A 13,493-nucleotide genomic window follows, 5' to 3' on the forward strand; every position below is an offset into this window, starting at 1 on the left:
TGGCAACATCTTGCTAGGAGGTTCTGGGGGCATGCATGACCTCCTGAAACTTTGGAGAACTAGAAGCTCTGAAACTCTTTCTTAAACATTTTTTCACAAGGTGCTTCTTGAAAAATGATCAATCTTTTTCAACTGGGAATTATTTCCCCAACTAAACATATTTTGTTTTTAAATTGGGGTTAAAATCTAGAGGGTAGACAAGTGCCTCGTCTTGCCTCTTGCTAGTTACGTCTCTAATTGTGATTCTTGTATTGTTGTTCATTTGTTGTTGTGTAGTTGTTGTTTTAAAACGATAGCCGTCCGGTGAGCTGCGTGTGGTTGCGCTTCGCCCTAGTCAATATAAACCTTAGACTGAAAACTAAAAAAATACTAAAACTATAAATTATCCTTATAACTGCCGGAATGAACATCTTTTCACTTGACTCTGAGGATGACTTCTGCTCATGCCTAGTTGCAGAATAGTCAAGTCAGTCGCCGACAAAAGTTCTTTTCAGGGCTGCCTTTGACTTTACGATCACAATAGGCGTGATAAACTACAGTCTAACTCATTGGCCGTTTTCACACTAGAGACGTACAAGTCGTCTGAGACGGACAAGTCGTCCTAGTGTGAAAACGGGACGGACACGATTTTGGACGTACAAGTCGTCTGAATTTGTCCGCCGATTTGGCCGTCTAGAAAGACGATTTTTCAAAGACGACTTGGTCGTCTAGACGAACAAATCGTCAGACGACTTGTCCGTCTAGACGATTTGTCCGTCTTTTATTGTGTAACCGGCCATTGCCGGTAAAGAAACTATACCCTAGCTAGGCTCCGACTGCACAGAGGAATTCAAAGGTTCAGCCGTTCCAGCAATGGCGTCACATAACACTAATCCAGAAAAATAGGGCCCCAATGGGTCCATGTGTTTTGCTGCTAGAGCAAAGTCTTAGGGAACATGTTGATGAAAGACAAGTGAGTCGAGATTGAAATCCAACGTCTTTTATTGTCTGTCACTTGTGTGCAGGTTAATAATTGCACTATATTGTAGTCACTTTGTGTTAATTCAATCCTGATAATTTTACTGATCAATGTTATGTTGAAATCAAAGACAGCAAACATAATTTAATTACTAGTAAGTTAACGTAATGTCTGACATGATTGTCTCTTTGATAAAAAACAGTAACTCTTAACATTATAAAAAAATCTCAATGAACTCAATGTGATTCTTTTAGTGGCGTTATCTCACTGGTTACCGTTAGTTGTATTTGGAATCATTGTCACAATGGTAGCGTTTTAACAACAACGAAAAAGACAGAATCTATTGACCTTATAAGAACTCAATGTGATATATTTATTAGTGACAAGACAGTGGTTCTTTAACCACTTTCACCCAAATTAAACACTGGAACAACTAACTCTTAACAAATTTGTTGTGTCACCCTGAGTTAAATATGCAAAATTCAGAAATTATAAATAATCGCACGCGCACCGGCGTACAACAACAGAAAGACGGCGTTGAACGTAACGCAAAGTTCATTTAGAAAGCGAAAGTTTACAAATAATTATTATCATTCGTCAGTCATCCCTTCACGCATGAACACTCGTCGAATTTCAGTGTCTTCACAACAAGATCGGAAGATCGATAAGGACCAATTTTTGATTCTGCGAAAGTTCGTTTTCTTAAAGTTTTAGAAATTTGTGAAGTTGGAGGATTCACTGAGGACTGCGTAGCCGAAGATGCAGTGGCTCGCTGGACATCAAATTCTATTTTTCACGGCGTTTAATTAATCTTCACAAAATAAACATGTGGCGCCAGCGCGTCTGGCAGTCAAAAATTCATTTTTCAAAAAACTTTCCCTTTCCAGCTATTTTAGCGGGGCTTATACTATAGTACCTACCTGTCAGTCGTAGAAAAGCTGAAATTTAAGGATGAACTGTTTATTAAATGAAGACCGTATTATTTTTTAATAACTAGTAAACAAACTGGTCGCCACGCATTTAAACACGAACTGACGAATGTTGCATCTGATGCAGTGAATCTGGTGAATGAGAACTTCCTTTAATATTTCTTTGTTTTCGACGGTGTGCACCACTGAATAAGTTTCTTTCCCATTGTGATGTTACTAGTATTAATTCGTTTCTAGCTGTCTTTTATATAGCTCGAATACAGCTACAATTAGCGGTGCAGCCTACCAGCATGGTATATTCCTTTCCAGCTGTCTTTGCGTGACAAGTTACACGTTCATACATTTTATTTTAAAATATGAAGTTCAGAGTTAATACAGTACTAGTATGCTGTAGACAGTGTAGACAAGGTGAGGGTAAGTTTATTTTCAAAGCGAAAGTTTACAAACTGTGCACTAACCGGTCCTTTGGAGAAAATATTTATGACCTTCGGCGAGGTTCCAAGTCTTCGCTCTTTTCGTAAATGATGAAAACTGCAGAATAATTTTCTCATAAAACTGGAGTGGTCGCGCCACAGTTTGTTTTCTTTCCCAATGCGATATACTTTTAAATCGGTTTTCTGTTTTCCAACGTGTCCAACGTGGTTTGCGTTCGAATACTTTGGCCCGTAACTTCGAATGCGATCAGCGCTACGGTTCATTGGTTTCGATTTTGTTTGTTCATGGATTTGATTGACATCGGTAGTTCAGATTTCTCCTCTGTTACGGCACTTACACCTTACGGCCCTTACGGCACAAACTTCAGCTCTCAATGTGTTTTGCTTGCAGCCATTGCGGCTGCAGCAAAACACAAAAACTTTAGGTTCGCTCATTAAAATTCAGTAAATAAACATTGTTTACCCTGTACGGCCTCTTGCTAAATATCGTAGCGTATTTTAACACCCATCTGTCACCTCTATTTCTGTTGACGCTCCAAACCACTTTTTCCTCCTGCCAAAACAGACAAACAAAAAACATGGCAAAGTTAAGTCTGTGTATCATTTATCCTAGTAAAAGCTCTTGTTTGTCAGTAAAACACGACATTATCATCGTTAAAGTACTCGGCGAATTGTAGATACATCGGTTGCTGGATCTAAATATAGTAAGCTCTAGCTCGTCTGTACTCAACAACTGTGGCGTCTATATTTGGTTTATTTGTATCTTTAGTTTCTATCCAAAGGTCTAACTACTCAGGAATAAATTAGCTTACATCAGTTCTGGAATCACTTTGTTCAGAAACGTTTTCGAATATACATTTGAACTACAATGTACCCTAAAACGTTCAGAACCTATTTTACCTACCAAACTTGTTTTGACTACCAGTTGAAGTTCACCCATATGAGCATCATCACCAAATGCATGATACCAGAACTTAAGACACGCCACGCGCAAGCCTACGTACTTGCTGACAAGTCGGGCTTTCCATCCTGGACTTTTTGGCCGAGAAGTCTCCATAAACACGTAATGACCTACAAAATAAGAAATATGGTAGATAGACTTGTTTCAGTGCAAATGTTCACACTGAAACAAGTTCGTGTTCGAAACGTGATTCCAGCCTTTTTGTAATCACGAGCTTGGTCATAAATGTAAAAAACCTTCCAACGTTTTTCCTATCAGTAAGTTTAATTTGCTCTAGGTCTACGTTGGCTTGGACATAAAAATTCAATTCTGATAGTTACACAAGTCGCCTGTCATGTGAATTGACATTTCTTTTCTGCACAAGCAACGTTATATGCGTATTAATCTGTTAACCGAACCTGACATAAGACAATGGCTACGAGCCATTTATTAGAACTAAAAAAATTGTTGACGATGCTGGCGATAATATATCTCCATCACAAACGACAACGTATGTGCAGTTTGCATTTTTTGTCAATTTGTAAGTAGGATAACAAATGTTGAGCCTCTAAAGGCCTGGCAAAACGAGGAAACGTGTTTGCCCCAAAGTGAGCCCGCTCGCAGGCTACAGAAACACCCGTAGCGCGCATGATTCCCAATGTTTCCCAGTTTTGCCACACGAGAATCATTGTTTCCAGCGTCAATTTTGTTTTCAAGAAGCACAATTTGCTTCTACTACATGGCAGAAACATTTCGTTTTTCCGCGCGGCATGGAAGCAAGGCAAAACGAGGAAACAATTATGGAAACATGTTTGCAACATGTTTCTTCGTTTTGCCGGACCTAAATAGGTGTTTCCCACCTTGCGTTCCTTTGGTGTGGTCTGTGGAGGGGCCCGTACCAGCTGTAGGAGTACGGCCCCTATGGTGCGTCCAGTCGTAATTATCATGAGGATCATTTGTCCATCCGCACATGTCGGTCTCAAAGTCACAGTCAATATTAGCTGTGATACAAGGAAAAAACAGTTTAACAGTGATCCAAAGGAAACAAGAAAGATAAGGAGATGCATGTAGGGTACAGTATGTTGTACCGATGGCTCATTGCACAGGTTTATATGGTTGGAATAGGCCACCGCATCAAAAGTTTGATGTTTGATACATCTACTTTTTTAAGCCTTAAAAGCCCGAATTGACATCACGCGTTATGGAAACGCATTTTTCGTTATTCCGGGGCTGTTCTTTGGAACGGACTGCCACCAAAATTACATAAACCATTAATTAACCCTTACAAGGTCTAGAAAGGGAATTAACGACTTATACAGTCGACTCTCTCTCTTAACGGACACCTCTATAAGACGGACACCTAGTGTTTTTTTTGGACACCTAGTGTTGGTCCCTTCCCTGCCGTTTTTCAGTCATTTTACTGTTACTAAACTCCCATAAGACGGACAGTTGGTGCCGCGCGTGTCCGTTTTAGAGGTTTTTTCACGGCACCCAGAAAAACAAAAATTATTTATCTCTTTATTCTGATGTTTTGGACGGTTTTTGAAGTTTTGGTCTATGTCTAATGGACAATATCAGCTTTGTTTTTGAATATCCGTTGGTATAACCTAAAGTCCTCACCTTTAAAAATATCATATGAAGACCACAGTCCGGTAATTTCTGGTGATGACAAAGGCCCGCGTCTCTTGCACTGTTCATTCCGTGATTGCTCAAATGTTAACAGCTGACCAGGGCAGTCCTAATGCAAACATCAACAAAATTAGGGTAAGCGATGGCTTGGTTAATCACAATGAAGACCTGTACAACCCCAATAACTTCATACCCATACATGTGATTGGCGTTGAAAAGGGGAATTTAAAGTTACATTTTTATAAAGGAGTTCAATGTCCAAATGTTGCATGTCCGCTGTTCACGAGTATTAGAGCATAATTTATAATCAAAGCATAGATCACACATTGCTGGGCTATAGCCAAATAATTACAACCACTTGCAAAAACCGTGCCTTAGCTGGAAAATTAAACAAATTCTTTTCATTCTGACCCCCTCCTACCACCTTTCCCTTTCAAAGTTGTTGCTTATAGGTTTGAATGTAATCCTGATATTAAGACAACATTGTTCAGGGAGAGATGGTAGACTCAAGGCGTCATTGTCTAAAATGACATTCTTAACCAAGACGGTGTTAACTTTTCTTGCAAATGATGATAGCAAGGAATGTGAATGCGCACCACTCATTTGTCTAAACGTTGCTTTTTAACAGTTTTATAGTCTTTTAAAAGTACCCAGTGCATGGCTATCATGATGTTCTCAATAAAATAAATAAAAGGTATTCACTTACCATAAAGTTACAAAGTTCAAATTTAATTTCCTTGCCCGCGCAGGGCCTTCCATAATCTTTAGGTCTGAAAACAGAATATTTTTTCAGTTAGATTTGCAACCAAGTGAGTAAAACCGTAAAGAAACTATATATTCTTAAGAAACCATAATTTTGCTAAGGACTGGTTAATTAAAGGTTGGAATCAGAGGCCATTCCCCATTCTTAGTACATTACGTTATTTTTGATATCCATTTACCGTTGTTTAAAAACAAGACCTGGTAGAGCACCTATGATTTTGAAACGCACAAATGATAACTCAAAAATTGTTTATTATAAAGGTAATCACATTCGCCTCCAGTCCTTATTTGTGTGGTTTCGGTTGAGGGGTACTGGATACTAGTTATGCAAAACGTGTGAGCGTGATGGGAATCATACTGAGTGTCCCTATTACTGGTATCCAATCTCTTCTCAACGGATAATCTTCCAAACGACGTCTGGGTACGAGCCTTCAGTGTAACTATCAAATGTAACTGTAGTGACTTACACAGGGTTGTTGCACTTTCTCGTTTTGTACCGGACCCCTACACCACATGACCGGGAGCATTCACTCAGCTCACTCCAGCCACTCCACCCGCCGTGTATTGGTGTTATTGTCGGACGAGGAAGAGGAATAGAAAAATCTGCATCGTCCATTGAGACACATCTTCCGAGCCGACACCACTAACAAACACAAAACAAAAACGATGTGAGTATATGAGTGAAATTTAGAGAATACTGAAAGAAACTGGACCGCTATTATCAGCTTGAATGGCCAATCTTTTCGAGGCGGCTTCTTATCAGTCTGTATGTTTAAGTTGTTAGGTTCTTTTAAGGTTAACTTCTTTTGTCTATCGAAAAGGACAATGTATGTTTACTGAGGAGATTGAAAAGCCCTAACATCAATTTCTACCCAAAGTGTCAAAGATAAATTTTGGATTATGACACATATATAGTACTATGATTGCATGCAAGTAATGATTGTCGACATAACCTGTGTTTAATCTACCTACATGGATTATACAACAGGTCTCCAATGTAACAATATATAAAAGCGTAATGGACACAAAAACGCGTATCCTGTGGATTATTGTTATTTTCTAATATTAGCCTGCGTTCAGACGTTTGTTTTTTTTTTTTGCTTTCCGTAGGAAAGGGCGTCGTCTCTTTTCCGCATATAGCAAAGGATATAGTAGATTTTAATGAAATAAATTATGTGGTGGGGTAACCAACCTCTTGTACCAACACGAGAGCCACGACGGCTTACGGATTATGACCAGAAATGCACGTTTGATTTTAAGCTGAGTTTTTTAAAACTCGTGACTGGAATAAAGTGCAAGTTTACGTGTATGAACAGTGACATGATACTCTTCCTACCTTATTCACCCCGCATTTTGTTCCTTCCAGAGCAGCAGTCCGTCTTGTCTGACAGTAGCGGTTATTGTACGTGGAATAAGACAAGCGGCTACACCAGAGCTCCACACAAGGGTCGCGTTTCATCTATCAAGTATGAATAAAGATAATTGCTTCAAATGCCCTAGGTGTACAAAACGTCTGAAGTGGCTTGTGGATGCTGGTAACCTGTTAAATTTTTTTTACGGATACTTATTTGCTGTCATTTCGCTTGAGGAACAGGGAACGAGGGGTATTCAATTTTAATTGTCAATCAAAAATATAGCATAAAAACGCCTAATGTTTCAAGATAGAACAGTTTTACTGTTTTTCCTGTGCCTACTCTTTTGCTAAAGTATTCAGAAGCGAGGACATGGATGTAACAAGCAAAAGCACAACGAACCCATATCGTACAACAACACTGGGTTTATTCCGGTATTGATTTTACCAAGAGATGTTTCAAATGTGAGAAAGTCTGCGCCCATGCTTTTGCCGCTAAAAAGCCCCACCCTGGTTCATGTACTTGACGAAAACCGCAGGCTGAGTCAGTTATCGATCTAAAACAGTAATTGTTTTTTTCTGACTGGATCCGATTTGCTAAACCATGGAAAGAGAAGAGTTAAATTGAAGCCTTACCCCGCTACAGAACCTGGTATTTTTGCCAAAGTTGTGCTGACATTGCATGTCAATGGTGTAAATCTGACCTGGAAGTTTTTTCAAATAAGGAATTTGATTTCTGAACGGAACGTCATCTAAACACCATAGGGCTCTAAAAATAAAGAGAAGAAATAAAACAGAAGTGCTGTTAGCTGGCCACCCTTTTCGCATGATAACATGCCACACACTTTTTTGTGTTTAGAGCGAATAACCACGTACGTGAAGTCTCTTCACAGCCGCTTCTTTTCTTCTTAGTTATAAACAAGACATTTATGAGCCCTGGCCAGGGTAACTGTGTTGTGTTGTTGGGCAAGTCACTTAACTCTCATAGTGCCTCTCTCCACCCAGGTGTATAAATGGGTACCGGCGACATAATGCTGGGAGGGGTACCCTGTGATGGACTAGCATCCCATTCAGGGGGGGGGGGGGAGTAGAAATATTCGTATCCGCTTAATGCTAGAGAAACCGGGATAAGCTATGGCAGTATTGGCCGATAAAATAAAAGATTTGTGAACAGACGAACGAAAGCGGATCTCGAAATAACTAAGCCAATGAAGAAATTTCCATAAGAGACAACTTTCAATTGCCAAAAGCGTGACACTGACGTTCGTACTTTCCTATATTTCTATCATCGTTTGACTTACTTAAGTTTTGTTAAAAGATCTCTGCGACTACAAGAAGACCAGTAAAACCGGTCAAATCGAGATCGCACCAGAGGCGCCATAATGCTTCCCTTGATAACGTCTTTAGAGCAGTTGTTATTGACTCCATCGTGTTCCATTCCTAATCTGCGAACAAAAAGACAATATCATTTGCTGTATTGCTTTTTAATTCCTCGAAGTATCTCGAAGGAAATAAAAGGTCTATGATAATTAGAATCGACTGTGAGCAAATTTTTTCAGTGAGGAAATGCAAAACTTGTGACTAGTTTTCGCTAGCTGCTACCTTATTAATAAAGCGACATTGCTTTCTTCTGTTAACAGTTCTATTCATGATGCTGCCCGATTAAAAGCAATTTATAATCAAACGATTGTTATATGACGCCTAACGCTTGCTACTCTTAATACTTTTAATCACAAATAAAAAAATTGTTATCGATTTGATTACTTATTTTTAAAAACGACATTTTCGTCAGTGAGTTCTGTGCGCACCATACCTACCCTTCTTTTTGTCAAAAAAAAAAAAACAAAAAAAAAAAACAGGCAAAACAGGCCATTTTCGCTATGCATTCAATTCATTCCGTTTTTCCTGTGCCGTATACTTTTTTAATACAAGAGGGGTTCAAGTAGCTATTTGCCGCCCAAAACAGGCAAGAAAGAAGACTAATTGCTTCTAATTTATGGCCTTTAAAAAGTTAAGAATTTTTCATACTAATTCGAGTGAGCCTTGACGTCATGGCAAAGTTGTACACTTACGTATGTCCGGTCTCATGAGCGATGATAAATGATGACGTGAATCCATCTTCTTCGTTCAGGGTGCAGCTTCGTATTCGGTAACACATGCCATGAACTGGGGCATAGCCTGCAGGTCAAGATTTTGATTGCTTGATTATTTTTTTTATCGTTCGCATAATTTTATGTTATCAGCCAATCAGATTTACAACTCAATCATAAATACAATACAAACCAAAAAAAGTTGTTACCTGATGGTCCGAAGTCCTTTCTGGGAAAAAGAAGGAACAAAAAGAAAACAAGAACATTAACAAAAAAAATTGTCACATAAGCCTGTTCCAGTCTCTCGGTTAGTTGGAAAGCAGCGCAAAAAACGGCATTGGGGAGTTGGCACTGCTCCCCAAACTAACCGAACATCCGGTATCAGGAGCGAATGCAGAATTTTTCTTGGGCAGGGGTGCACCACTAAGGAATGGCGTAACTGACTTTTTTTGCAGAATACCAGTTGTATTAGAATGCCGCCTGTCATCTTAGAGTGGGAGGGTGCGCACCCCCCCCCCCCCCCCCTAGATCCGCCCCCCTGGGTGTAGGCTAAAATCACATCAACTAAGAAGTTGTATGAGGGCTATAAGCTCGCGTCGCATGTAGTTTATACTGCCCATAATTTACCGATGTTGTAGTGTTACGATCCAATGCAGGCGGGAGAGGGGAGGGAGAACTGAGGGGAGGGACTACTTGTCGACAGCTATTAATTGGAGAAAATCAATGAAAAGAATCGTTTTCCTTCATAACTTTATTTAGAATCAAACGTTTTCCAGGGAGTTTTTTAAAATTAAAGGTCTTATAAGATCTTGTAAGATATTTTAATCGTTCACTCAACATGATTTATGATTAAAAACAAAAGTAAAACTTATTTTCTCTTAGGTAGGTGTTGCACACACCACACGCCCCTCAACATTTTTTTAAAAAAAAGCGGAAAAAAAATTAACTGAAAAGGTCATACCTTGTTAAAAAAACAGTCTGGTCGTAGTAATCCTTGTTAATTTTATCAAAGCCTTTCCGCGTTTTGTGGCCCCAGTAGCACACACTTGTTAAGCTAGCCATCGGTTTACCCTCAATTTTGATTTCTTTCTGAGATAAAAGATAGCAATAATACGAGAAAAAATAAGACACGAACTGCCATATAGTTGGCTCGCGACTAAAACATCTCGCCTCGCGACTAAAACAAGAAACGTCTTAAACAAGACGCGGCTTAATTTAGACCAGGGTTTTAAGCTGGACATTTTTAGGGGTATCGAATGGTCTTTGCGAGCATTAGCGAGCATGCGAGCACAGCGTTTTTCTTTGCGAGCACGAGCATTGTCGACAAAAGTTAGCCTTCCGAGCAACGAGCACTTTTCAAAAACCTACATCCACTAAAAACCGAGCATGCGAACAGTTGTAAAAATATGCAACCACGAGCAACGAGCACCCAAGCAGAAGTAGAAGCCTAATTTTGCGAGCACTGCAAAATTTTGAGGGACCATGCATTACGACTTGAATTGAAATTGCTCGTTAAAACGGGTCATTGACTTGTTCGCGTCTAGACAAAGACGACAACAGTTATTGGGCATGATGGCTGAGACAATTGCCGTCAGTCTTCCTGCCAACAACACCAAGATGGTTGAAAAAAGCGAAACAAAGAGCGGCACGAACAGCTCGAGATCCAGCTGGAGCTTTTGGTTATACTTTTCCCGTCAGTGACAGCGAAATTGCGTTTTATAAGCCGTATCGAAAAATATCTTTGGAACCAAAAACAAGTTCCTCCTCCTCCTCCTCCTGCTACAATGTTCACTCGCCTCTTTGCAGACCCTCATTGCGCGGTAGCCATGAATTAATTATACCATTTCACCATGGAAACCGACTTAAAAAGCCATACCCGAGGCATACTGCCCAATTTGCACAAGCTCTACGAGTCTAACTTGTCGGGGCTGGCGAAAACTTGTATAAATGGCTCTAATTTGCGTCTTATTTTAGCCGCATCTTATTTTAGCTACGTCTCATTTTTTCTGGGGAGCTCAGTAACTAGTCAGTTACAAAATTAATTAGTTCGTTGAATGACTAGTGCTATATACTTGGAATTGATTTTTTTCTCAGCATCAATTTCAAGCGACCTGAAGGTTCGACGCGATGCTCGAAATATGGTGTTCTCATCGCTTGCATAACGACTCAATCCCGGGCCGTCGCACCCGAAACACGCATTTCACAAAAGTGCTGCCTCTTGTAAAAAACTTCTGGTTTCACCTTATAATATTCCTGGTTACGTACACACAGATAACCTGAATGTCTATCTACAACTTCTCCCTTGCAAACGCATTTCCACTTTCTAAAAAGCAAATTAAACCAGTCTTACCGGATCTTTCTCCAGAAGAACAAGTTTTACAACAACAAAGTAAATAGGAGCACCAATAGACTTGTGTTGAAATATTCTGGAGACCTGTGACAAGTAAACAAAACAAAATTCTAGCTATAGTGTAAGGACACAATGTTCTAAGCACAAAATTAAATTTCAGGTAGAAGACATACCGTAACCTAGACTACTTACAATGTTCATCAATGTTAAGATGTATTTTTCCGATTTCTCTTTGCCATGAAACAGCACTACTGAGCTGTCAGCGGTTGCCATCACTTCGATGTACTTTGGCTTCGATTTAAGCATGGCGGGAAATTTCATATCGGGAAGAGAAATCGTACCTATGGAAAGGATAACACACATTTGTGTTATAAACTGTTGAAAAACTAGCTTTAACGTAACTAACAAAATTAAAACAGTGAGCTTGCTGTTAGCGTACGAAAGCACCCGAATTTCCTTTAGTCAGTCGTGGGGTCAGTCCCAAATGAGGTTGTTTTTGCAAGCTGGCTTGATGGAGAAGTGGAACTCCATTTTATAGATACCGAATGTATCAATGGAAGAGGTGACCACGCTTTGCAATTTTTGCGCAGATTACAAATTTTCTTGCAGAGATAAATCGCGTTTCTGGGCCTTACAGCGCGGCTCTATAGCTAAACTGCGTGGTATTGATACAGTTCTGCATTAGCTGCGGTTGTTGAATTACAAAATGTGCTCCTAATACAAATGGGTTTTCCTCTTTTTAAGTGAATGATAACGATGACGATTTGCATAGCATAGGCCATTTGGAAATAAAGCTTGGGTATTGGATAGCAGGCCTTCTCTTCTCTATTTTTGCAGGGTAGTTCCGGCGTTTTCGGGGTGAAAATCTGAATTCTCTTTCAACCATTTTTAGTTGGTACGTTATGTCAGTGAATAACGCTTTGCGGACGGCCCGATTGGCTACTCAAACTCAGGGTCAATACCATCCGTTATTACATCAGTCACCTCAAGCGCGGCTACAATTGCGAAGGCACATCAGTGCAGTCTCTTAACTTTGGAATTTGTAGTATTTAGCTACTGGCAATATTAGGACTCATGCAACTCTTCCTAGATTACAGTTACTGCCATTCCAATTCCCCCGGTGCTATTAAAAGATTCCTTTGACTCCTTCTGTCAGATCGCCGATTAAACTTCAATTGTTCTGTGAAATTGTTTTGGGCCAAGAGGATATAATACAAAGCTAAATACTACAATGACCAATATTTGAAAAAGAAATCTCAACTTTCCAATCACGTCGTGTCCGTTAGCAAATTGAAGTACTACCGGTATAAAAGTTCAACAACGCAAGTAAATCACAAAGTGTGACCACGACGTAATCATCATCATTATCAACATTAGGCCTAGATCGTCAGTGCAAACAGCCCCCATTACACGATAACTAACCTTAGTATAGGCACTTTAAGCAGTTTATTTATTGTACAACAATACTATCACGAACTTGGTACAGTGATGAAAACTCGTATCCGATGAGAAATATCCGATTTCTTCGGCGAATACTCTTTATGACCATTAACAAGTAGTTGTTTGCTTGTGTCGAGGTCACGGACAAACCATATGTGGGAAGAATACGTGTTCACCGCCATTTCCTGCCCTGGGGAAAGATTGTAGAAGAAGATCGTTTCGCCTTCCTCGATGTAGTACAACTGAAAAAAAAAAACAAAGAACAAAACTGAAAATTTGACACAGATAAAAGCATGAGTAAGATCCGAAGTTTCAACCAAAAAGCCCCTCCCAGGGGTTTCAGGGAAAAAGGGAACATGGCCATGTTATAATTGGGAACAAGGGAAATAAGGAAAATAAAGCTGGGCCGGGAACAAAAGCTGTGTTTCTGATTACAGTCAACTCTCGTTAAGCGGCCCTCGGGGGCGTGGCAAGGGGCAACGGATTTCCGGGGTTTTGGGGCCCGCGGGGGGCCGCAGGGATTTATTTATACGTTCAACAGTTCATAAAATCATTTAGTTTACCACTGTTCTTTTTATAACGTTTTCTTACTGATGCCTGACATATTTTC

General features: G+C 39.8%; 1 protein-coding gene across 1 annotated transcript in view; it reads right to left on the minus strand.

The window, feature by feature from the left end:
- Nucleotides 1-13,493, minus strand: part of LOC144643925 (A disintegrin and metalloproteinase with thrombospondin motifs 6-like) — a 37,690-nt gene that overhangs the window by 11,752 nt on the left and 12,445 nt on the right. The window contains exons 9-23 of the mRNA XM_078503323.1: nt 12,921-13,125; nt 11,636-11,784; nt 11,444-11,527; nt 10,055-10,182; nt 9,303-9,322; nt 9,076-9,181; nt 8,305-8,448; nt 7,640-7,772; nt 6,989-7,111; nt 6,120-6,295; nt 5,597-5,660; nt 4,882-4,999; nt 4,122-4,262; nt 3,226-3,392; nt 2,785-2,874 (exon numbers count right to left, since the gene is read on the minus strand). Of these exons, the coding sequence (XP_078359449.1) occupies nt 2,785-2,874; nt 3,226-3,392; nt 4,122-4,262; nt 4,882-4,999; nt 5,597-5,660; nt 6,120-6,295; nt 6,989-7,111; nt 7,640-7,772; nt 8,305-8,448; nt 9,076-9,181; nt 9,303-9,322; nt 10,055-10,182; nt 11,444-11,527; nt 11,636-11,784; nt 12,921-13,125 (1,848 nt within the window). The remainder of the gene's footprint in view (nt 1-2,784; nt 2,875-3,225; nt 3,393-4,121; nt 4,263-4,881; nt 5,000-5,596; nt 5,661-6,119; nt 6,296-6,988; nt 7,112-7,639; nt 7,773-8,304; nt 8,449-9,075; nt 9,182-9,302; nt 9,323-10,054; nt 10,183-11,443; nt 11,528-11,635; nt 11,785-12,920; nt 13,126-13,493) is intronic.

The sequence above is a fragment of the Oculina patagonica genome, chromosome 2 (genome assembly GCF_052425735.1).
Source record: "Oculina patagonica isolate OP01 chromosome 2, crgOcupat, whole genome shotgun sequence".
Taxonomy (NCBI): Eukaryota; Metazoa; Cnidaria; class Anthozoa; order Scleractinia; family Oculinidae; genus Oculina; species Oculina patagonica.